General features: G+C 39.5%; 1 protein-coding gene across 1 annotated transcript in view; it reads left to right on the top strand.

Annotated features, from left to right (window-relative positions):
* LOC137286129 (sodium- and chloride-dependent glycine transporter 1-like) overlaps positions 1-26,035 on the top strand; it is a 154,911-nt gene that overhangs the window by 107,515 nt on the left and 21,361 nt on the right. The window contains exons 7-11 of the mRNA XM_067817796.1: positions 3,107-3,241; positions 3,668-3,771; positions 4,999-5,123; positions 6,712-6,824; positions 14,143-14,280. Coding sequence (XP_067673897.1) covers positions 3,107-3,241; positions 3,668-3,771; positions 4,999-5,123; positions 6,712-6,824; positions 14,143-14,280 — 615 coding nt within the window. The remainder of the gene's footprint in view (positions 1-3,106; positions 3,242-3,667; positions 3,772-4,998; positions 5,124-6,711; positions 6,825-14,142; positions 14,281-26,035) is intronic.

Genomic DNA, 26,035 nt, shown 5'->3' with positions numbered 1-26,035 from the left:
AAGTCTACCTAGGGGAACCATCGGTGAATGATGTCGAGATCGTGAAGGGGATCAAACTCGGGTGGGTGAAACGACACCAGTATCAAGTTTGCAACGTTTACGTGCGGGTGGGTGTCGACTCCAAGACCAGTCTGCAGGGGGTCAACGTGATCGTGGAAAATAAGATATCACTAATCAATATCTTCCTGCCTGACAACATACACTTCATGGGTATTAAGTTAACCCCTGAATTATTATCAGAAAACCAGTTGGAAATTATATCATAATAGTATAATAATGACTAGTCATCATCCCAACACTACGCTTAACGACCTAGGAGACACGGAGGGATTCGATCAGCCTGGTGAGGAAGATGAATTATACATCCTACACTTCAAAGACAACGTGTACAGACGGGTGTCGTTATCAGATTTTAAAGAGCCCAAATGGCTGGTCAACTTAACACCAGCCTCACCTTATATCACAATAGGTGAAAATGGGGTGATCTCTAAGATTAAGAACAACGGTAGTTGGGTCGGGGATTTCATTCCGGAGAGGTCATTAATCATGATGGCTGCTGGTCCCGGGGAAAATAGGTTAAGGACTGTAGTAACAAATAAATTACCATTTCGCAATAATTATTATAACATACATCTTGATATATCCCCCCCTTTCACACTCATCATAGAAGTCTTCTTTTTCTATTTAGGTAATGAAAACACCTCAAAAGAACAACAAATTTTACCCGGGGTGTCAATACACTGGTTTGATGAACACACAGGCAAATATTGTCGTATTGTTATACAACAGGATACCCACGGGGCCCCTGTAAACCGCTTAATAAGCCTCAGTGGGGTTTTTATTACAACAGAAAAGTCTATTAGCCTCTCACCTATTACCCTGATTGATGGTCTAGATCTTGTAGGCTTCAAATACATTGATAGATTTTTAACTGAACCCCAATTAAAATATCTTTCAAAATATATATTATAGGATGGGTCTGTACCCAGTCGTAGAGGAAGTAGCGAAGACATTGGAAACCGTAGATGGGTTCCGCTTGAGGCAGTTATGTGATATGAAACGCCAACTAGAACAAGACCGTGACACGCGGAAAGCACTATGTAAAAAATATAATAGAGCTTTCAATATCGTGGACGGGGCTGACACTACCCTTATGGCAACCAGCATGGGACTAGGGGCGGCAGGCGTTGGGTTGTTAACCACCATCGTGGCTGCACCTATAGTGCTAGGTATTGAAATAACGGCTGGGGTGACAGGGTTGGTAGGGTTGGCGCTTAAGTTAGTATCACGCAGACTTAATCGTAAGGTATTGAAACACGACGAGATCAGGGTTCTGGCTGAAGCAAAGCTAAACACAGTGAGTGAGCGTATTTCCACGGCACTCTCTGATAGTAAGATCTCAGAAGAGGAGTTTCGTTCAATCCTCTCTGAACTCAAAAAATATAACGGAATGAAACAAGATATTCGATCCAAGTCTCGTAAGTCTGCTATCAGCGAGGATGAGAAAAAAAAGTACATAGAACAGGGGATACAAAAAGCCCAGCAAGCCTTTATTATGAACACCAAAGAGATCGTAGGCGGTTCACGTTAAACTGTTTCATCGAGGTAAACATAACATAGCCGTAAGCGAGCCACCGATCCTATATGGTCAGTCAAAACTTACAACATAGATAAAGTGGATATAAAAACCGACGAACCTAACTTATACTACTTGAGGGATGGGCCGGGTAGGGGATTTGTAAGAGAAGAATTATTGATCGTACCGTACGGCACAGTGTTACCGCCTGCCAAGTCACGGTAAACGTGATGGCGTGGCTTTGTAGTAGGGGCAATAGTATCAAGAGCTAAGGGTCCCACCAAAGCCTCATTTAGTAAATAAGGCTTTTTAGAGGGGGTTTTGAAAAGTGTTTTCGGACTATCATTCCCTATACTACTGCAGTATATCTCAAGACCCATTCCAGGAATTTTCTTCATATTCAAAACCAAGCTTATTTTAGGGAAGGTGTAGGGCCCGGTCTATTTTGGGCCCGACACTCTGAAGATTTCAGCATGTTAAGCTGCATGTTAAGATTGTCAGCGAGATATCTCAAGGACCATTCCCTAGATTTTCTTCATATTCAATTCTGGGCTTATTCTAGGGAAGACACAGGGACCTGTCGATTTTGGTGACCTTCACATGATTTTGAATGTCATGGTGATACTTTAAATACTTCAGCATGTTAAGCTGCACATTAAGCTTGTCAGTGGGATACCGTTTACTTAAGATATTCCAATTTGTACATACCACAGACTGTTTACTATACAGCATTTTTCTGTGATGTTCCAGGCTGGTTGCTGCATTCTTCTGTTATATTATAGATAGTTTACTTTACTCCATTCTTCTGTTATAATACAGGCAGTTTACTTTACTGCATTCTTCTGTTACATTGTGGGCAGTTTACTGCATTCTTCTGTTATATTATAGATAGTTTACTTTAAAACATTCTTCTGTTATAATACAGGCAGTTTACTTTACTGCATTCTTCTGTTACGTTGCAGGCAGTTTACTGCATTCTTCTGTTATATTGTAGATTTACTTTAAAACATTCTTCTGTTACATTACAGGCAGTTTACTTTACTGCATTATTCTGTTACATTACAGGCAGTTTACTGCATCCTTCTGTTACATTACAGGCAGTTTACTTTACTGCATTCTTCTGTTACATTACAGGCAGTTTGCTTTTCTGCAAATTTCTGTCATAGTACAGGCAGTTTACTTTACTGCATTCTTCTATTATATTACACACAGTTTACTGCATTCTTCTGTTATATTACAGGCAATTTACTTTACTGCATTCTTCTGTTACATTACAGGCAGTTTACTTTACTGCATTCTTCTGCTACATTACAGGCAGTTTGCTTACTGCAAATTTCTGTTATAATACAGGCAGTTTACTTTACTGCATTCTTCTATTATATTACACGCAGTTTACTGCATTCTTCTGTTACATTACCAGCAAATTTACTTTACTGCATTCTTCTGTTTTGATATGGACAGTTTACTTAACAACATTCTTCAATTTCATTACAAACAGTTTCCTATGTGCATTCTTCTGTTATATTACAGGCAGTTTATTTTACTGCATTCTTCCCGTATATTGTGCTGCTGATCCTCCTGATCCGAGGACTGACTCTGGAGGGCTCTGTAGATGGCATCCTGTTCTACATCACCCCTAAATGGGAACTGCTGAAGAGTGCCAAAGTGGGTGATGTAGTATATAGAGAGATATAGTAGATGCAGTAATGACTTGTGTGTCTGATTTACATATACAGTGTTCATGTAACTGATGGTATTTGTTCATCTGACATAGTGAGTATATCTAGCACAATGTCTCCATACCTGAAAAAGTGTTTACGTAAATCTTTCAAAGTGTGTATAGTTTGTTTCTTACAAAGTGTTTATATATCTGGCGCAGTGTGTATATGTACCTCACACAGTGTTATGTATCTGACACAGTATGTATGTACCTCACACAGTGTTATGTATCTGACACAGTATGTATGTACCTCACACAGTGTTATGTATCTGACACAGTATGTATGTACCTCACACAGTGTTATGTATCTGACACAGTATGTATGTACCTCACACTGTATATACCTTACAGTATCTCTTTACTTGACATAGGTATGGGGGGATGCTGCAGTCCAGATCTTCTTCTCTCTGTCTCCCTGCTGGGGTGGCCTGATCACCCTAGCCAGTTACAACAAGTTCAACAACAATTGCCTTATGTAAGTACTGCAACATGTTGGAAGGGCTAGGGATGTTAATAGTGATCAACCACAGAAGAAATAGTCTCACAGTTGCTACTCTGATTTGAGAGTAGCAGTTGTAGGATAGAGGTAGTTTTATTGTGAGTAGAGGATGGGGATAGTTTTAGTCTTAGTTGAGGGTTGCAGTCGTAGGATAGAGGTAGTTTTTGTCTGAGTGGAGGGTAGGGGTCATAGGATAGAGGTGATGTTTGTAGGAGTTGAAGGTACTGACAATACAATTATTTATCATACTGATGGTAGTCAAGAAATACAGTTCGTTCTACCACCATGTATAGGGTAATAAAGCACACTTGCGCCCTGAACTATTACATCGTTAAAGCATTTGGACGCAAGCATCCTCATGCTTTAACTATGATAGTTCAGGGCGAAAATGTGCTTTATTACAATATACATGGTGGTAGAACGAACTGTATTTCTTTTCTAAAATGCAGTATTTAATAATTTCTAAGCCTAATTTCGATTAATCTATGGCAGAAAACAAACGACGGTGTCTGTGACCTAAATTAAGAATCCTCGCACTGGGCTAACTGACGCGCTGTTCTTTTAACCTGTCAGCCCCTTATGTTAAGACAAACGTTACTAGAAAAACAAATGATGAACAGTTTGGTGAAGTTTTATGTTCGGGTTAAACGTCTTCTCTAGATCATTTTAATTACATCTGTGATTCTCTTAAACCATACTAGGCAAAATGACCGTCTCATTTCTATTACCAACGAAAGCTGAGATCAGTACATTCGGCTGAAGCTGACTAGTCATGCGACATTCCACGATTGCATTGTGGGAATGTAAACATTGCAAACATGACCGTGTCTCTGTAAAGTTTTGAGTCGAACTATGAGGCATTTTATCCTTCGGAAGACATAAACATAATGTTTCCACATGTGATGTTAGCTGTTTGATGCAACTGCAAAGCAAGAAATGGTATGTGATGAAGCAGTTTACTGTGGGAGGCTGTACGAGGCGATGGCAACTGACATCCATTGTGACATTGGTTACATTGTGACGTAATGCAAAAAAGTTCGATTAAAAGGGGGCAGACTGGAATGGCGCAGCGACATCAACACATTGTGACGTAATGCAAAAAGTTCACGTTTTCATCTGATAAAGTATTGTTGGCGCCTTTGATCTTTAACCAAAGCATCTTGGAATAGTTTTTATAGTATGTGTTTCTCTTTCTGTCGATAGGGATGCTGTCATTGTGTCTGTCCTGGATTGTCTGACCAGTGTCTTTGCTGGACTTGTCATTTTCTCCATCATCGGCTACATGGCTCATGAACTCCAGCAGCCCATAGACAAGGTAGCCCAGGATGGTAGGTACACCACAGCAACCCATGAACAAGGTAGCCCAGCTCTGTAGGTGCACAGACTACAGTAGCGAATAGACCTGGTAACCCAGGAGGGTAGGTACACACAGACTGCAGTAGTGAATAGATGATGTAACCTATTATGGGAGGTACACAGACTACTACAGCCAAAAGACACTGGACGGTAGGTACACAGACTAAAATGGCCGAAAGAAAAGGTAACTCAGGACAGTAGGTTCACAGACTACAGTAGCCAAAAGACAAGGTAACCCAGGATGGTAGGTACACAGACTACAGTAGCTAATAGACAAGGTAGCCCAGGATGGTAGGTACACAGACTAAGTAGCCCATGGACAAGGTAGCCCAGGGTGGTAGGTACACAGACTACAGTAGCCTATAGACAAGGTAGCCCAGGGTGGTAGGTACACAGACCACAGTAGCCTATAGACAAGGTAGGTACACAGACTACAGTAGCCTATAGACAAGGTAGGTACACAGACTACAGTAGCCTATGGACAAGGTAGGTACACAGACTACAGTAGCCTATAGACAAGGTAGCCCAGGATGGTAGGTACACAGACTACAGTAGCCTATAGACAAGGTAGCCCAGGATGGTAGGTACACAGACTACAGTAGGTAACCAACAATGGTAGGTACACAGACTACAGTAGCCTATAGACAAGGTAGCCCAGGATGGTAGGTACACAGACTACAGTAGCCTATAGACAAGGTAGCCCAGGGTGGTAGGTACACAGACTACAGTAGGTAACCAACAATGGTAGGTACACAGACTACAGTAGCCTATGGACAAGGTAGGTACACAGACTACAGTAGCCTATAGACAAGGTAGCCCAGGATGGTAGGTACACAGACTACAGTAGGTAACCAACAATGGTAGGTACACAGACTACAATAGCCTATAGACAAGGTAGCCCAGGGTGGTAGGTACACAGACTACAGTAGGTAACCAACAATGGTAGGTACACAGACTACAGTAGCCTATAGACAAGGTAGCCCAGGGTGGTAGGTACACAGACTACAGTAGGTAACCAACAATGGTAGGTACACAGACTACAGTAGGTAACCAACAATGGTAGGAACACAGACTACAGTAGGTAACCAACAATGGTAGGTACACAGACTACAGTAGGTAACCAACAATGGTAGGTACACAGACTACAGTAGTCTGTAGACAGGTAGTATAAGATGGTAGGTACAAAGACTACAGTAGACTTAGACAGGTAGCCAGACTATATTAGTCAATAGAAAAGGTTACCCAGGGACTTGAGGTTTTCGCTAAATATTGCGTCGTAGTTATGATTGGTAAATATTGTTTTGTACAGTGGCATCCAGGGGCCCATTCCTCAATGCAGCTGTAGCGCTACGATTGTTTTGTAAGTCTGTCTTAAAGTATGGGAGTTATGATCACCTTAGTGCTACGATTGTTTTGTAAGTCTGTCTTAAAGTATGGGAGTTATGATCACCTTAGTGCTACGATTGTTTTGTAAAACGGGACCCTGGCTAGTATGTGCACAGCCAATAACATTCAATAGATGTCTGTTACATTCAAGACATGATGCATTGTACATTTCAGGTGCTGGCCTAGCCTTTGTTGTGTACCCTGAAGTTGTGACCAAACTTCCTATATCTCAACTGTGGGCTGTGCTCTTCTTTGCCATGTTGGTCACACTGGGTCTAGGAACTCAGGTAAGATTTTGCCTACACTAAGTGTTACAACTGGTCTTCAGTAACCCATGCTTATTGTAAGAGGCGCCTAAGGGTGGTCAGGCTTGGTCCACACGTCATTGTATCCCAGTTGTGTAGATTGATGCTCCTCCTGGTAATCACTCGGTTACTAGTATTTGGTCCAGACTGCATTATTTACAGACCACCGTCATATAGCTGTAATATTGCTGAGCACTGAACAGCCATCCAATATAATCTTCCATTCATTGTTAGTCCAGTTCTCTTGTTCAGTGTCACTTCACCTACCTCTGAATCATGTTTGTTACTAGTATGTTTACTGGTATTGAACAAGAATGCTGTTGCTTGTGGAGTTGACCAAAGTGAAACATGCATCCTATCAGGCAGACATACCTTGGCAACAAATTTCAGTGTGATGTATTCATCTGTTTTGTGACTGGTATGTGTTTGTTTCCTACCCAGCATAATCCAGTTGTTTTTCATACTCTCACCATAACAGCAATGTAATCGCTTGTGTTAATTTGTAAATTTAGTTAAGGCCAAGTTTATTTCTTGTTTTGTAGATCCGCTGGTTGTAATGTAAAGAAAAACTAAATCCTAATATTAAGATACATTGGAACAAGACTTTGACTATTCAGGGCAGTTTGTTGGACACTAAAACACCTGTATATGTTCTCAGAGACTTAAAATCAAGTGTGAACTTGCAAAAAAATGCCCTTGAAAAAATCATGTTGGTTTTTGCGTTGACTGGTGATTCTTTGTGAAAAAAAATTCTCCCCCCTGTAGGTTTTCTGAGGACTAAAATCCAGAAAACAAGGAATAAAATTGGTTTGGCCTGCTTCTAATATACAGTTGTGAGTTATATCCAATGTCCGATATAGTGCTCAAGGTGAAAGTCAGTTTTTGAGATATAAATCTTCTTTGAGAGGCATGTTTAGAATTTGGAGAATCGGATAGGGACAAAATTTTATGGATGAGCAACCCCTTTAACTCATTAAGCCCGAGAGCCACTTCACTGCTCAACACCTGGAACCCTGTGCTGTTTGCCTGGCTGGCTGTGGCGAGACTAATTAGGGCTATTCACGCCTGATATCCCTGGCAGGTTTCGGAGATTACAGGAAACGGTCTCGTCATACGAGCAAGTCCTGATTGTATAATTGTTTAATTGCGTTGTAAAGGTATATGTTGAAAGAAAGCAGGAGTGAATACATGTCATATATGTAACGTTTTACGTAATTTTAATACACTTTCTCTTGTAGACTTTTGGTGGCGTGTGTATTCTTTGTGTGTAAGACATACTTAAACAAATTATCCCTCTCATATCATTGTGTGAGGTTAAATTGTTCAAAACATCTATGTCAATGGCAGTAAAGAAGAATTTTCGCACATGCCTAATAATCTTGGTGCATGTGTATTTTCTTAACACATGTTTATATTCTTTGTATGTAAGACATAATTAAACAAATTGTCCCTCTCATATCATTGTGTGAGGTTAAATTGTTCAAAACATCTACAGTAAAGTTCACTTATAACGTACACGCTTACAACGAACTGCCGGTTACAACGAACAAATTCAGAAGTCCCAACTGCTCTCCTATATGTTGTTATGAATTAACTACCGTATACACCAAACACTGATAGAACGAATTATCTGTTACAACGAACAAATTGATGGGCCCTCTGTGCTATTTCACGCGTTAATTGACGTGTTTATAACGAACAGCTGATCCGAATCTACTCGCGTGTCATCTCACGTGTCACCAATTAGTTTGTGAAAACAAACAGGCTTCCTCACAGGGGATCAAGGGGATAATAAAATAAACTTACCTGTGAAAAATGTTATCATTTATTTAATCTTGTGAATCTTGTTGACATTGTCATAAATAGCGATCTGGGAAGTCTTTCTTTCAAGTCAGCATGGAAGGGCTTGTCACGGAAACGTAAAGCTCTAGATCTTGACACAAAATACCAAATCATCCAAGCTGTAGATGCAGGCGGTAAATCCAAGACTGACATGACAGCAGACTTGGACATACAGATTTCAAGGCCAATCAGTCGTGGTTAGAGAGATTAAAGAAGCGACGAGGGATATGTTCAGCCATGACACACGGAGAAAGCTTGTCTGTTGACAGCAAGTCAGTTCATGATTGGCTGACGTTACAGAAGCACAAAATTACCGATTTTGTTAAAGATGCAGAATAAAATACATGATCGACAATGAAGTGAATAATCCATGACAATTACATGTTCGTTGGTTTTGTCTTATTTTACTTTCTCTGTGATCATGATCTTGTCTCAAACCACTGGCGTGGTGATGATTCTTGGTAATTTCCGAATATTCACAAACATTCCCGAATCGCTTAGAACGAACTTCGCTTACAGCTAACTGAAAACAACAGTCCCTTTGAGTTCGTTATAAATGAATATTACTGTATGTCAATGGCAGTAAAGACGAATTTACGCACATGCCTAATAATCTTCTATGAAAGAAGCGTTTTCGCTGGTACGTTGCTGGTATATACTGAATATTTTAAGGTAAGTAGTAATAAGCTAATGTGTGACTTACATGGAACAGATTCACAGTTTGTGACTTTGGTCCATCTAGATTTAACACAGAAAATATACGTCACGAAAATACACGAACATACATGTATGCATATAGTATAATGCTATTTCTTGCACATATATAAGACAAAGGGTCATGGGATGGGTGTCAGCAAAGCTCCCGAATAGGCCGTTTTGTATCTCAACTGTTCAATATAGTGGCTGATTTGTTATCTATGACCAATCGTATCATGAGATACCTGTCACAGAGGAAATGACAGGTGATGTGGCATGGACTAAATTTCTGAAGAGCACGTTCGGTCACTAGACAGCTTGGATACAGATTGACTATTGGTTTGATCGTTGACCAATTGATATGCTGGATTTCGGTTTTATCAACTCTAGCTATCATGAAAAAGTTTATGTATCGTGAACATACATAATCGTAAGGATGCCTGAAATGTACATGTAGGACTAACAATCACTTTGACGAGTTTATTTTTCTTTAAAGCGCTCAAAGCGCTACAATCTGATTATTTTTACCCCGGATAAGCCAGTCCAACCATTGAGTAGAGATAGTATTTATTTGCATATACATTGTGCAAACATAGTATCTTAGTATTCCAATGACAAGTAACAAACACTTACCTCCTGTAACAACATCTCATAATCCCCTTTCTCTCAGACATGTGTTCATTTGCCAGTATAAGCCCCCGACATTGCAAGCAATTGTTATCAAAACACATTAATAGTTCTTCTGATTAACACAGAAAGTAACCTCTCTCGTAAGAAAAGTTAATCGTTGATCATTACTGCTAGATTGATTGAAATAATAGGTACAATACGAATTTAAAATAATACGCGGCTCTCGCTGAATAAGAAGTGCTTTTTATAACCCCCAATACGCAGCTCTCGCTGTGAGAAGCTAATTGATTTTCCCCACATATGCGTCTCTCGGCCTTAATGAGTTATTCAGGTGGAGCGATGTTTCTTGTATCATTAAACTGTTTTAGAGGCATTTTAGAAGTTGTTGAGCTGAAGGTGACGGAACAAATTTTATGGATGATCAACTTCTTTATTTTCACAATAGCAATGTTTCGGTCTGGATTCTTATACTGTTTTCAAGCATATGGGAGGACAAGGTGTAACAGTTTATATACAGGTACATGAGATATTGCTAAGGAGGTTAAAGGTCACATGCAACGTAAAACACAACTTTGCAGATTCTGGTACCTTTCGGTATGCATTTACCGAAACAAATCATAAAAAATGCCAATTCAACCTATAAAGTTGAAAAAAAACCGCGATGGAAAAAAAGCCTGCGAATTCGGAGTTCAAATGTTTCACTAAATTCCCCCCAACGCTGGGGGGAAAACTGGTTTCAACGGCTGTGCTGCGCTGCGCTGGTGACGCATGCGCAGTGAATAGGTTCACGGAGCTTGTAACAGTATGCATGCCTAGTGTCTGAGGTTGTGGACCAGTAGTATAAACTTGGTTGTGTACACAAACAAATAAATAATCTACTCGTTAGGTAAAAAAACTTCTTGATTGTGGTAAACAGTCTCTGTCAGAGAGAAAGCTCAGTGTCTGGTTTATTCACACCTATATGTCTGCCTGCCTGTCTGCTAATGACAATATGCAGTACACAACTTCAATCATTGACCACGTGCAATTTGAACTTAACACCTATCAGACTATACGACATAAAGAAAATGAGTTGATTTATGACTCATGCACCCGAGTCCCGTGTCTGCCACATTATGTAATTAGGCACGTGTGATACACATGACATGTTTTTATGTCTGTGGGTTGTAAACATACTACATTCATTTTTTTGGATCACTGGATCTGACGGAAACTGGTGCAAACTCTTGTCAATTTCAAGTCCTGCTTTGTACTTGGATGAATGACAGATTCCAGCCACGCAGTAGTTTACCATCTCTGCTGACATGATTTTTAATTGGATCGAGCGCAAATTCAGAGAACATGTATTTTCCAAACCCAACATCTCTCTGTACATTCTTCATGGATAACGACTTCTTTTAGTGTATATGATTTTGTTTGACAACAGTATATGAATCCATACTGAAACGACGCATCAAGTACACAAAAAGAAGTTGTTATCCATACAGAATCTTACTTTCTTGTGACTGGCTACACTTCTAAAATGCCCATCAAACAGATCATCTTTCTGTACACACAATGAGCCCTCAGCATATCAGCAAATGAAACAGCCAATCGGAAACCGTCGTTACACTTGAGTGCATATCCTCTCGGTATGACTGGGTCCAGTCTCCCGCGGGCTTCGTTTCGGGGGAAGTAAGCCCAAGTACAAAATATTGCACTTTTGAATCGCGATTGTACGCTTATAATTTTGTTTATTTGTTTTTTTAAAGCAGCAGTGTATATTATATGTCATGAATAAGTGATAAATGTGTTTTAATTATGTTTGATATTTTGGTTTCATGTGACCTTTAACAATAGCAACAACATAATTGAGGAGATGAGATAACAAAAACATCACAGGATATAACTTGAGTTGTTGACATGACCAGTAATTAGTGTGAAGCCAGGGGTGGGGGTGGGGATTACAGCTTTGAGGAGACCAATTAATAGAGGATTATAGTGATGGAAGCCAGAGATTAATATTTCTTGATTAAAGTGTTGAATTGGTTAGGTAGAAATATACCCTGATCCCTGTTTATAGAAGGGTTGTGTCTTGCGGATGTGAATAGCTTCTGCCAATTTTCTCTGCTTGTACTCATGTTTATTGCTGGAGAGTGTTTTGATAGTGTCCCAACTCATTTTGTGGTCAGGAAATTTGGTAATGTGTTCCGAAATGGCTGATTTTTTGTCTGCTTTGTTTGCTGATGTCTTGTGTTTTTTGATGCGAATGTTTAGTGGTCTGGATGTTTCCCCACTGTAGTTGCTGCCACAATTGCAGCTGATGTTGTATACCACACCCTTAGGCTCTTGTTTTGTTGTGGAATGTTTCCTACCATTTGCCCTGATTATGGTTTTGATGGTTGTGGCTGTGGTGAAGTATGTGTCGATGCCAGCTTGCTGCTTGAGTAGACGACTAATGTGGTATGATGTTTTACCAATGTAAGGAAGTGAGATGCGAACAGGAGCTGAGTCAGATTTAGTGGTTTTGGGTTTAGGTGTGGAGTTGATAATGGAGTTGATGATGCGGTCGATGATGTTGATGATGTTACATTCCTGTTATACATTCGCAGATCGCTTCTTTTTATTAAGTTTCAAAATTCATACAAGCATGATTTTAAAGTAATTAGGATTATGTATAAAGACGTATATTGACAAGTGTCTACCCAAGTAAATTTAGCAAGTGAGGAAATTTATCGTGCAGTATTTTCACTCCGACACCGACCTCACTCAGGTTATGTTACAGGTTGTGTCATGCAAACTCCTTTTGGTAATGATTTAAATACAAATTTAACTACTAGTAGAAAGTAGTTTTGATTTTCTAACTTGATGAAAACAAACCATAATCTCATTAATTCAAATGGATTTGACTTCACGATTTTCAAAAATGGCGGTGCACTGTCTTAGGATGAATGCTATTAAGTTTCTTTTCACTGACTTACAAAAGCAAAATTACTTTCTACTGGTAGTAAAATATGTATGTTATTGATCGACAATAGGATTTTGCATGACATTGCTTATAACATAACAATTTCACTATTGGAAGTGAGGTGGCGGTCAATATAATATTGCTTTGCAATATATATGTCACCCACCTTGCTTCCTTGGAAGAAGTCCTTATGTTGAAAGTTGTGTCATGCAAAATCCTTTCGGCCTTGATTCAAATAATATTTAACTGCTAGTAAAAAGTATTTTTGATTTTCTAACTTGATGAGAACAAATCATGATCTCAATAATTCTAACGGACTTTAGCCCGTGATTTTCAAAAATGGTGGCACCCTGTCTCAGGATGAATGCTGTTTAAGTTTGTTTTCACCAACTTACAAAATCAAAATTACTTTTAACTGGTAGCAAAATATGTATTTTATTGATGGACATTAGGATTTTACATGACATTGCCTATAACATAACAATTTCACTCTTGGAAGCGGTCAATATAAGGGGTCAATATAATATTACTTACGATAATGTTGTCACTTGGACCACAACCTCGTTTCCGAGGAAGAAAGCATTATATTCATGCAAAATCCTTTTGGTGAGCAGTGTGTAGTAAGCAGTCTTGATTTTATAAACTCGATGAATTACTTGAACTCCATTTTCTATCCTTTTAGCATGGTAGGGGATGAACCATCTGATTTAGTATATACCACAGGCTTCCGCAACGCTCACTTCGCACACGCTAACAACCAGTTTAACCAATTTAACTACGAGGTGGAAATCTGTGCATAGTGACACCATCACCCGACCCCAAGGAGCAATTGACGGCAACACAACAATTCGGCATGTCCTTGGTGACGTCGAGAAATGAGCAAACTGACGAGCTTCCTACATATTTTCTATACAACTAACTGAAAATTGTTCCTCTCTGTAGGGCTCAGAGTTACGTAAGCAGTCTGCAGTTTCGTTTGCGGGCGAGAGAGCAGCAGACGGCTTTTTAGCAAATTAGAAGCACTTGGTATTAATTAACCACAAGGGTTTTTTTTAAAAAAAGATGGTGTTCCGTTTATGACTAACCAGAAGTCTTTATTATGCAGTGATAAGAAGAGTGCCAAAAAATTGAGTTTAGTGGTCCTTTATCATTACATATTGATATATTCATGTTTTCATGTTTCAGATCGCTACTGTAACAACAGTACACACAACTCTAAAGGATCAGTTTCGACATCTGTTCCGTGGCCCTCGAACATCTTTATATCTCCTGTTTGGCATCGCTCTACTGTGCTTCCTTGTAGGACTGGGCTTCTGTACACAGGTGGGTGTGGCCTTCTGTATTCCTTGGATGACTAAGCTTCTCTACGCAGGTGGGTGTGGCCTTCCTGTATTTCTTGTACGCCTAGGCTTCTGTACACAGGTGGGTGTGTCCTTTTGTATTCCATGTAGGATTATGAATTAATTAATTAATTTTCTGTAAATTATAGTATTGATTAAGTGATAATCATTATTGGGTCACAATGTTTGGAGTTTTGAGTGATATTTATTACAGGTCACATTTTGTATCATAAATTTTCAGTGCTAATATACTCTTCAAAAAAAGTACTGGAACCCAAACTTTGAAGTCTGATAAAAAAAACCATTGAGGAATGTTACAATGACATTCATCTTGTGTATGTAGCATCATTTCACGTTATCACCACAAGCAAAAACAATGCACAATGTGGGAGCCTCCTACATGTCCATGGGGTGTCATTATGAATCTTGACTCCAGTCACCTAATAAGGGGATAACTGAATGAACAGCATTGCTTTGAATGAAATCCATGTCGTGAATCCTTCTCAAAACATCCATTATTATTGTATCAACATTGATTCAATGCCAGATCTCTCCCAATTTTGACAGTCAACATTTTCGACATAGAAAGTACAGTTCCCCTACTTTTTTTTAAGAGTATAGTATTTCTAGTGGCAAATTTTGCACTGTAACAAAACTGGGGGCTCGTCCAACATAGAATTCATTTGACATTTGAGACGATTTGTGAAATATATTTCAAATTTTTGCAATTTTGCAACAAGTTAATTGTGGAAGCAGCAAAATGGTGTTTGAACTTGAGACGTTTTGTATTGTCCCCTGACTCTGAGACAGTTAGTCAACTGTGCAAACCAGATTTATTGCAAATTTCTTCACTTGCCAGACCTGCAATGAGGACGTTTCAGATTTTGAAAATGTGTTGAATCACTATATTGATGAAGGAGTTTTCGAACATGATGTTTTGGAAATGTCCCTAGAAGGTTCAGATTGACTGGAAATATAGAAACTTGAAATTCAGTTAAAAATTCAAACAGAAGAAGTGGAATATGGCAAAGAAAAAGAAAAAAGAAGAAATGGAATATAGACTAAGAAAGAAAGAGAAGATAGGGAAATGAAAAAAGGTTTGAGATGGAGAAAGAAAGAGAAAAAGAAAGAAAGGAAATAGAATTGAAAAAAAATGGAAATTGAGAGAGAAATTGAACTGAAAAGGTTAGAAAAGTCATCTCAGCCCTCAGATTCTTCCTCCTTTGACATTGCAAGGAATGCTAGATTGGTGCCCCCTTTTTAATGAGAAAGAAGTAGACAAATATTTTCTCCATTTCGAAAAAGTTGCTGAGAATCTCAAGTGGCCTAGGGAATCATGGACTATGCTATTGCAAACCGTTTTGAAGGGTAAAGCACAGATGCATATTCAACCTTGTCGATACAGCAAAGCTCAGACTATGACCTTGCCAATAATACACTTTTGAAAGCTTGTGAGTTAGTTCCTGAGACTTATCATCAGAAGTTGCAGAAGGGACAGTGAGACTTATAGAGTCTGCGAGAGAAAAGGTTTGATAGATGGTGTGAGTCTAAGGAAGTCACAAATTTTGATGGTTTGAGACAGGTTTGATGTAAGATAATCAAGCAGAGTGTTCATTTTGATCTTAAGACATATTTGGATGAACATAAGGTTGATGACTTACATGGGGCAGCGATGTTGGCAGATGATAATTGTTTGACTCAATCAATCAATGTTTTATTGCACAAGAGGCCACAGGCCCATATACAACAGAGTTACATGTATATGTCAGTATAGCGATATGCATGTGTTGAATGGAAATATAATTCAATTAACAAAACAAAGCTGGCAATAATATCAAAGCATGGGTGTATATAAGGCAAGGTGAAACTGGGTAGTAGGATTTCTGCAAGATAGAGCTTCTTAAAGTCATGTGTGGATATAGAATTAGATGTAGGTAAATATTTAATTCTGAATTCATCATAGACTGGGCAAAGATACATAAAATGATATCCGTCTTCGATTCCGTTATTACATGTTTTACAGTGCCTGTTTGTTTTATCGATCTTGTAGTGCCTTCCTTTGTTGACCTTCAGATCATTGAGACCAAGTCGGAATTGAATGAGACAGTTTCTAAGGAGTTTAGAGAAAATGTTTTGGAGGTACATCTCTGTTTCAAAGTCGGATTTAATGGTGCGATATATGTGTCGTATCTTGAACTTTCCCCCAGACCTGAATGCCAATCCTGTTTAAACATGTGTATAGCACGAGTTCAAAACATCTTAAGAAATGAGTTACAGTCTCCCACTGTTTGTGAAGTCCACACAAAGCTGAATCCATAGGTGAATAATAAGTTTCATATTAAAGAAGTCCAAGTGTTTTTGCCGATTTTGTTTAAGTGATAACTCTTGTTATACCCTTTCTTTGGTAATCAGTGAGCAGGCATGTGAATCAGTTTAAGCCAGTAGCGTAAGCATCGACTGAGAGAATAGATGTACAGTGGATAGCACCCACACTCTCTGTACACCATGCTGCTAGGAGTTGTAAGTCCAGCGTTTAAGAATTTCTTGCATGCAAACAGGTGTACCTTTTCTATAGAATGAAATCTTTAACATCCCCAAATTTCGGAACCGTAAAGTAAAATAGGTATTATTTGGGTGTCAAACAGTTTAAAGAATATCTGGGGTATTATAACATCAACTTTATTTAGGACTGACTGTAGCTGGCAGAATGCTTTCTACACCCTGGTTGCTTGTTGTACTGTTTATTCATGCTCAACGTTTGAGTAAACAAGACGCCTCGATACATGTACTGTTTTACAACTTTGACTATGTCACCTTTGTATGTCCATCTTAGCTGTGACTCGACCACTTTTCCTGAATATGACAATGTTTGTCTTGTCCAGATTTACATTACGCTTCCATTCATCTGAATATTTAGCTAAGATGTTCAGCTGATTCTGTAGACCTATTACAGAACTTGATATAAGGATTACATCATCCGCAAAATAAATTGACAAGAACTAAAAAATATCTGGAAATAGCTGAACTCCATGTTTTCCAGAAAGCGTTATTTCATTGTACAATTTTTTGACGAAGAGAGAGAACAATAAGGGGGCTCAATACACTTCTTTGGCGTAACCCAAGTGGACAGTCAAAGAAGTCAGATATGCCTTTGACGCCATGAACACACGATTTTACGTTCTGGTACATTGCATACATCTTTCCATGTAGATTATTCTTCTGTAAGCAGGCCCAAACGCTTTCCGGAAGTCCACAAAAGCAATATATAGCTTACGTTTGTTAAATGAAAGATACTTTTTGACAACTGCAAACAATGTAAAGATATGGTCTGACGAGTATCCTTTCCGGAACCCAGCTTGAGCTTCTGGTAATAAATCATGCATATTTGCCCACTGTGTAAGTCTGTTATTAACAATACTGGTAACAATACAGTTTCCCCAGTATACTGATTAGTGAGATTCCTCAGTAATTATCCGGGTTGTCCACTCTTCCGTTCTTGAAAATAGGAACAATGATAGACTTCCACCAAACTTCCGGAAATAATCCTGTTTGGAATATTATGGACCAATACCATGTTGTCCACATCTTCTAAGTAATCACCTGCTGTGTCGTACTCATCGGTACTAGGACATTCATAGAGACTTGGTGCGTTGTCTGAAGAGAATAATACTTGAAAATGAGTCAGCCATTACATTTCCGTTATACTATGCGTTGAAAGTCTGTTTCGGTCCAATGCACATATTTTCTTCCAAAACTGTGAGGGGTTGGCCTGAGAACTGAAAAGATAAGACGTGTTTCTGCTTTGGCAATCCCGTTTGGATTTCCTGCATGTCCATTTGTAGTTATTTCGCAATCTACAATATTGTCTTCTATTACACTCGTTGTACGTTGACATCTAAAATTGCATAGGGCTTTCTGGACTTCTCTTCTCTCCGATCTACACTCGCAACTCAAACGTGGTTTGTCATTATTATTCAACGCAATGTTATTGTATAGGCTTTCCTTGTACATGCTGAATGCTTGTTTGAGGTAGGCTATATACGTGGCTTCTTTTGAGGTGTCCCAGACTATAACATCAGAACAAGTAGCATCATCAAGTGTGACGACATCAGTGGACACTCTTGCCTCTGTTGGGAGGGTACACGTCAGTTCTAGTGGAGAGTGATCCGAGTCTGTGCGATCTCCAACAGTCAAAGAGTCATTAAAGCCAAAAACGTTAGGCGGTGTTATAAAGTAGTCTACAAGGTTGGAACCATTTTCTCCAAAGTACGTAAATTCACCATTCATATCACTGGATACTCTTCTGTTGAGTACGAACAACTTGTACACATAACAAAGTTCCCAAACCTCCTGACTGTAAATTCAGCTATATATTTACTCACTCACATGACACATCCTCTCGTGGCCACTGCCTGTAGTCAACTGTGTCCAGTCAAAGCCAATCAGTATCCAAGCCCATATATTGTGTTTGTATTACAGTCCAGGTGCTATCATATGAGCTGCACTGTAATAGCCTTAGCATCAAACTTAACTTGTATCAAATTCCCTCTTTTCTTTCTTTTAGTTATTTTGGGTTTTTTTTAATCCAAAACTGAAAAGATCAAATTCCACTTTATCTACAGGATATGAATATACCCATATCAACACCATCTGCCGTAGCTAATGTCTCTGCTGCAGTGGTGTTTCAGACCACCTGTCTGACCTTTTTTGAGTTCCAACAGATCGGCATCACCTCTCCTTTGAGATTGAACATAAAAATGAAGTAGGCCCCTTGACTACCTCCATCTGAGACATTGCCAAAACTTGCATCACTGTAAACTGGAAGCTCCATCTCTGAACCTGATAGTTCTTGATATGTTAAGCTCACCTTTTCTACCTTGATTTGTTTGATGACTGTTTATTTCCATGAGATGTTCAAGTTTTGTATGCTTGTAACAGGATGACAATCTTGAAGTTTGAAATAACACATCAGATGGACTCTGTCTAGCAAACAACAATACAGTTGTGCCCCGTTTATCCGAACACTTGTGTTTTTATTGAAATTGTCCGGATAAGCGAATTTTCAGATATATGAATCACTGGCCATGTGTACAAAGAAATGTGCAAAGAAACGAACATAGTAGGCATCAGACATAATCTTTATTGATTATGGTACACATAAACAAATATCAGTGCATACATAACATGTCATACCTGTTCATGCAGTTATGCTCACTTGAAGAAATCAGTCTTAGTTTTTTGCAGTGGCTGTATAGAAAAGCAAGAGGACTTTCGCCAGTCAGTTCGTCATTGTCGACATTCACAAGATCATCGGCAGTAACAGTCACAGTTGCAACTTGTCGTAGGATCGTAGTACATCACGAAGTTCCGACAAGGCCATGTCTTCTTGTGGGTCCTTTTCTTCAAATCCCCTCACAATAAGTCTGGCTTTCGGCATGATTCCATTTTCTGTTTCCTTCATAGTACAGACCCAGCGTGTTGACAGCTTCTTCTGATTTCCTTTTTCCACTTCTTCATAAACATCATTATCTTTCCAGTTCTGTAGCTCTGCCTGTTTGACTTAAGTCCATGAAATACCATCTGTAGTGAGAACTTCATCTTGTGAAGTATCATCTGTCTTCCTTCACGTCTTTGTTTGATTCATGCAGGTCATCAGTTTCCTTCTGTAGCCTGCATTTATGTACTCTAATCAAAGCTCTACCACATCTAGCAAAAACCACAACCTCTTCTTGTCCGATGCTCCAACCTGTTCTGTTCAAATCACAGTCTCTCACATCTGAGCCACTGTTGTCAGTGTCATCAAGGGCATATTCCTGCCAACCTGGAGTTTCTTGACTTCCTTCACTTCCTTCACGTCTTTCTTTGATTCATGCAGGTCATCAGTTTCCTTCTGTAGCCTGCATTTATGTACTCTAATCAAAGCTCTACCATGTCTAGCAAAAACCACAAACCCTTCTTGTCTGATGACAGTAACCGGTCCTCGCCACTTTATTCTGTCAGGTCTCCTGTAGTAGTCTTTCTCTCCATTAAGAAAAGGACCAGACTCTGGCCTGATCTGTTTACTTAAAGCTCTTCGGATTCGTTCAGAGTATTCGGCTTTAGTGAACTTCTGCCTCATAGCATGCAAAGTGTTGATATGTTGTCCAATAGTCTTGCTCTCAGTTGTTCCGTCTAATGCAGGCAGGTCATTTGTCAAATTCATAGGCAAGTTTGGGTTTCTGCCATAAACTAACTGGTGTGCACTAAAGCCATAGACATTGGTCATTGCATTTTTGGTTGAGAGTGCCCAGCTGAGTGCTGTCTCCCAATCACAATTCTGCTGTTGATGAACTTTCTTCAACATTATCATCAATGTTTGATTATGTCTCTCCAAAAGTCCATTACTCCAGGGGCTGTATGCTGCTGTGGTCTTTATCTCAATGTTGAAGTTCTCACACAAATCCCTAACTTCACTGCCTTTAAACTCCCCACTATTACTGAACAGTCTTTTTGGTGCACTGTGCACACTTATCCAGCATGACAAAAATTTTGTTACAAACTCTCTTGATTCCTTGCTTCTCATTCAGGCCCCTGAGCTAAATCTGTTGAAGTGGTCAATAATATGCCAATACCATACTCTGTCTTTAAGTTGATGGAGATCTACTGCAACTGGCTGTCCACAAGGGTGTGGGGTATCCCCACCACAGGACCCTCCATATTGACACAGTTTAATGTATCTTCTATTATACCATTGGTTTTCGTAATAAATGCTTGTTGGGCTTGTTGTATTCCTTGTTTTTTATACTTTTTTTTCCTGTCCTCGCTTATAGAGAATGTTTTATGAACCTTTGATCGAATCTCTTCTTTCATTTTATTGTATTTTTCTAGTTCACATAGGATCAACCAAAACTCCTCTTCATTTTGTTATCATTGAGTGCAGTGGAAACATGATCTTCTATTGTGTTTGACTTTGCTTCAACAAGAATTCTGATTTCATCGTGTTTCTTTGCTTTACGATTCAATTTGCGGGATACAAATTTAAACACCAACCCAGCTGTTCCCGTCACTATATAGCTGCTAATTTAAGTCCAAATACCACAGGTGCAGCTACGACTGTTGTCAACAATGCAACTCCTACTGCTCCTAACCCCATGCTAGTTGCCATTACGGTGGTATCAGCTCCATCGATGTAGTTTAAAGCTCTATTGTATCTTTTATGTAGTGATGCCCGAATATCACGCTCTTGTTCTAGCTGATGTTCTATTTCGCATATCTGTTTCAGTCGAAATCCGTCTACACTTCCCTTTATATTTCCTTCTTCATCTACGGCTGGATACAGCCCCATTCTATTTGTTTATAATATAGTTTATAAATTATTTTTTAATTATCTGTCACTTAATTTTTGATTGATAAATTTAAAGCCTATAAGGTTTACATTTTCAGACAGGTTAATGGGTGAGATATTAATAGGTGTGTTTTCATCAACAATACGAATCCCATGTGTTATTATGATTCGACAACGTCTATTCTCATGTCTTTTAAACCACAATATTCTAAGACCATCTAAAAGTATTCTTGGCTTAGAAATCTCTGTGAGATATACATCTATAATTAGTGTTGTGCATGGTTTCATACCATAATTTGAATCTGAAAAAAAATTACGTTGGTAATCGTATATCCTGTGAATGACTAAGCTGGCATTCAAGTTGACTGGCACTTGCATGTTGCCAGTGTGACCTGGTATTCGTAACACTTGTATAGAATTATCTTTTAAGGGATTAAAGGACGTGAGAAGGACACCATTGTTAGTAATTTTGGAAACGAAATCATTTTGGTTAAAAATGACGTAAGGGTTGGTTAGTGTTATTTTAATTAACCATTCAAGTTCTGTAAAAGCTGCTAGTGGCATTCGTTTGTATCCGTTATCTTGAAAGTATAAGAGGTACGGGGTGCCTTCCTCACCAGGTAAATTCAACCGCTTTGTATCTCCTAGATCACCAAGTGTTGCACGGCGTGATGGCTTACCATTGGTTATGAAACTGTTGGAAAATAGTTTCCAATTGTTTTTCTGATAATGTCTCAGGTATGAACTTCAAACCAATAAAATTTACGTGCTCGTATCTAAAAATCTTGGTTAAAGAAATAGTGTCTTCCACTATCACTGCGACACCTTTCAGACTGTTTGAATCACCTCCCACCCACATGTATATTGAGCAAATGCGACCCTGGTGTTTTTTAACCCATCAGAATTTGATTCCTTTCACGATCTCAATATCACTCTGCGATGGTTCAGCTAGGTAGACTTGCATGACCAGCGTAGAATTCTCCGGGAGGCTTTCCAGGATGGTTGCCACACCGTTGAATTCAGTAACCAACTTCAATACCACGTTCTCTCCGGGTTTACACGACAGCATGTGGGCTGCTCTACTCGAGACTGGTGTGATGATTGCATTGCGTCTTTGTGATGGGACATGAGCCACGAGCAGGATTCCGTTGTTTACGGCTTTATTTAGGTTGTGATCTTTGTTTTCCATGAAAACGTATGGAGAAATTAGTGTTACGTTGAGAAGCCAGTTGATTTGAGATAGTAACATCATCCACTTGTTGTCGTCAGTGAGTATAATGCGGTTTGTTTTGGTCAATGTTTGTTGTTCTGTCAAAGTCTTCTAAATCAAACAATTTACCACCGAACAATGGGTATATTCTCCATTCATCCGCATCATTGCGAACTGTATTATATCGTGTGTTGCTGAATGACCTTAATGTATCTAGGTTAAAAGTATTACCAGTTTCACTGATGACAGGAACTTCAACGAGTTTGTAAGTGTTGTTTATAAGCTGAAAAGCGTACATTTTACCATCTATTCCTGTGTCATCAAACCCTCTAGTATCACCTAGGTCTGATAAACTTGTATTAACACATCTGTTTATTCACATTCCTCTCCCTTGATTACTAGCCATTATTGTATATGTAGTGTTACGCTTACGTATCCTATATCTATAGTATTATTTTTTGTATCTAAAATTGATATTTTTAATTCAGAAATATTACCATTTGTAAATTTTTTATACTGACGAGTTGAAAATGACTCTGTGCGGCGCTCATTGTATTTTTCTGTTTTAACCGGGACAGCCCTCAACAATGTGGGAGGACGTTCATTTTGTATATTATCCATTGTGCTAAGCTGTTTGAGATGAATGAATAGTTCGTGGTATGGAAGTAGCTCTGCTACTTTCGTATGAGTGATGGAAAAACCAGGGTTTATTTTGCTTGATGGCAGCCCTAGCATCTTCGCCAGCGGTCGACCAAGTTTCAGTTTGTTTGACCCATTGATGTTGTCTAACATCACTGTTCTATTTGAGTCATTTATTTTAAGTTCAGCACTTAAGTGTTTGAAAATTTCGTCATTGAGAGAACACACGCTGTAGTATCCATCGGTTGTTAGCTAACAAACATCTCATTATTATTTTTCTTGATGTTTGTCCATCGCGGGTAGTAGGTGATATTGCATAGTGCTATTTCAAGTTGTCTAGACATGTTATCAATAGCGTGTTTAAGTTGAACGGAGTAACCGCTTGTTATGTCTAGAAGCGTAATGTACATATTATAATATAAATTATATACAATAATAAGTTGTATAAACCCGAAGTACCCCCAAAACGACAACATAAATGCCTCCGACTTCACACACATGAAAATCTTGGTTGCCGCAGAAAACCCATTTTATAGATGTGTTTTGAAATTATAAGCCATTGGTCACAGATGTGAAATCTGTCCACGAATGTTTTAATAACCCGATGCAGTTTGGGCAGAACCTACTCAGTTCCGCTAATTGGTGCGCTACGCCTGGGTGCGGCCTGAAGTTGACAGACACTAGGCGTGATGAACTGAGTAAATCGGTTTTCACATTTCACGGATACTACCAGATCAGGTGTATCCTCAAAGAGATCAGCGCCCCGCTTCCACAGGATAAGGCGTGGAATGTAACGAAGAACCTGTACAATCGGCGGGCTTATGAAAGGATTTGTAATGAATTCGGCATTGACCCGAAGACGAATTGGTGTTTTTCTGGTCTAAAGCATGGTTTGGGTATTCCATAAGATGGTGTGAGATCAGTAGAAGAGGTCAGTGATGATTTACTGAAAGGAGATTTACTTCGGCAGTACTGGCTCTGTCGAGTAATGAATGGAGAGACGATCATATGAGCTTTAAAGGTGGTGTTGCTTTCACCATCCAAAAAGTGGAGGAGCCTCGCGGTTCGGAAGATGATTGGAAAAAATTTATGCTGGTTATATGGAAAGGATTCACTTGCGCCGCTATTACCCATTTAAACGATTTGATTAGAACGTGCGTGTGGTCTATACTCGGAGCTCAATCACAGACACGCTCCAGTATCATAGGTAATGGAACCGCTTACGACGCACAAAAACAGTTGATGGCTAATATTGAGGATGCAATAGCATCACCAGTAGATCTACCTAGTGCTATAAAACGATATAAGGACACGTTGCAATATGCCAGGTCAAAAGTCAACTACATGTTCGATGGGGATTGTATATGGCTCCGAGCGACATGCGTCTGAGAATCAATAAAATAACGGGCTACAACAATGAAATATTCATCGCCATGGCCAATCAAGAATTAGGTGTTAATGCTGACGTCAATGTGGGGGGTTTCCCCCACACCCCCCAGGGGTGAAATAGGTATAGTGACATCACCACCAGAGCTAAGTGTTAAACCATGGTGTGTGGGGTTGTCCGCCACGGTCTCTCCCGCAGTGCAGGCAGCCAACCAGCAACATATCAATTGTAAAACAGCGCTGATGGTCGGAGGTGCAGCGGCCGGCTTGTGTCATATTTGGTTGAAACCCTTCTAACCGCAACGTACACCAGCCCAGCCACGGCGACAATGAATGCCCACAGATTTTGACCAAGCAGCGTGGCAGTTTTAGACAGTTTTGAGCAGCCACGATAAGATACTTCCTAGGATACTGGGCAGGGCTTCTGCGACCTTACCAGCGAGTTCAGCCAGGGCTTCCCGTGCGATTTCAGATGTTTTTTTATCCAAATGTCTCTGACATCTCCACGACTTGGGGGTGTGGTGCCCCCACTGGGGGAACCCCCTCCAGTAACTGATGATACATTAGTCGATATGATTAAGATAAATGCTGGCAATGGTGATGCCTTGCTCGCGGAACAATGTTCGGATCCTGGCTGCTAAGGATTTATCCTTGTTCAGTATTCTGTTGATTGTTTCCCGAATGCGGCTGATCTGGGTTCGAAGCTGTTCACGATTCGAGGAAGGGAATTCCAATCGCATGTGTTTCTCATCTTCGAACTCACGTAGTCATTCCATTATACGACGCTTCTCATCCTCACTTTCCGTTTTGGTGAGTTTTTTTTTTTTCACGAGCTATGTCCTCGTCAGTTACTTTCAGTTTCCCTACATTGTTCATGAGTTCTCCACAAATGTTTTGCATGGCCAGGTCTAATCCACGCAGTTCCCGAAAGGTAAATTCAAAACCTGGGAGGGGTTTTCTCATGGTATTTTCTCAACTTATCATCGGTAATGTCAATCACTTCTGTAGCCTGTGTAATGTCAGTGGGGGTGACTTGCAGTCGGGGATTTTTTTTTATCTTTACTACTTTGAATCTTCTATATATATATATAGTCGATACTGTCCATCGTTTCTGAAACACGGTCACCACTTGGGGTCGGCTACCCGCAGTACCCGACACAACCATCTGCAAGTCACCCA

The sequence above is a fragment of the Haliotis asinina genome, chromosome 1 (genome assembly GCF_037392515.1).
Source record: "Haliotis asinina isolate JCU_RB_2024 chromosome 1, JCU_Hal_asi_v2, whole genome shotgun sequence".
Lineage (NCBI taxonomy): Eukaryota > Metazoa > Mollusca > Gastropoda > Lepetellida > Haliotidae > Haliotis > Haliotis asinina.
Note: the sequence above shows the minus strand (reverse complement) of the source record. Positions and strands in the feature narration are given on the sequence as shown.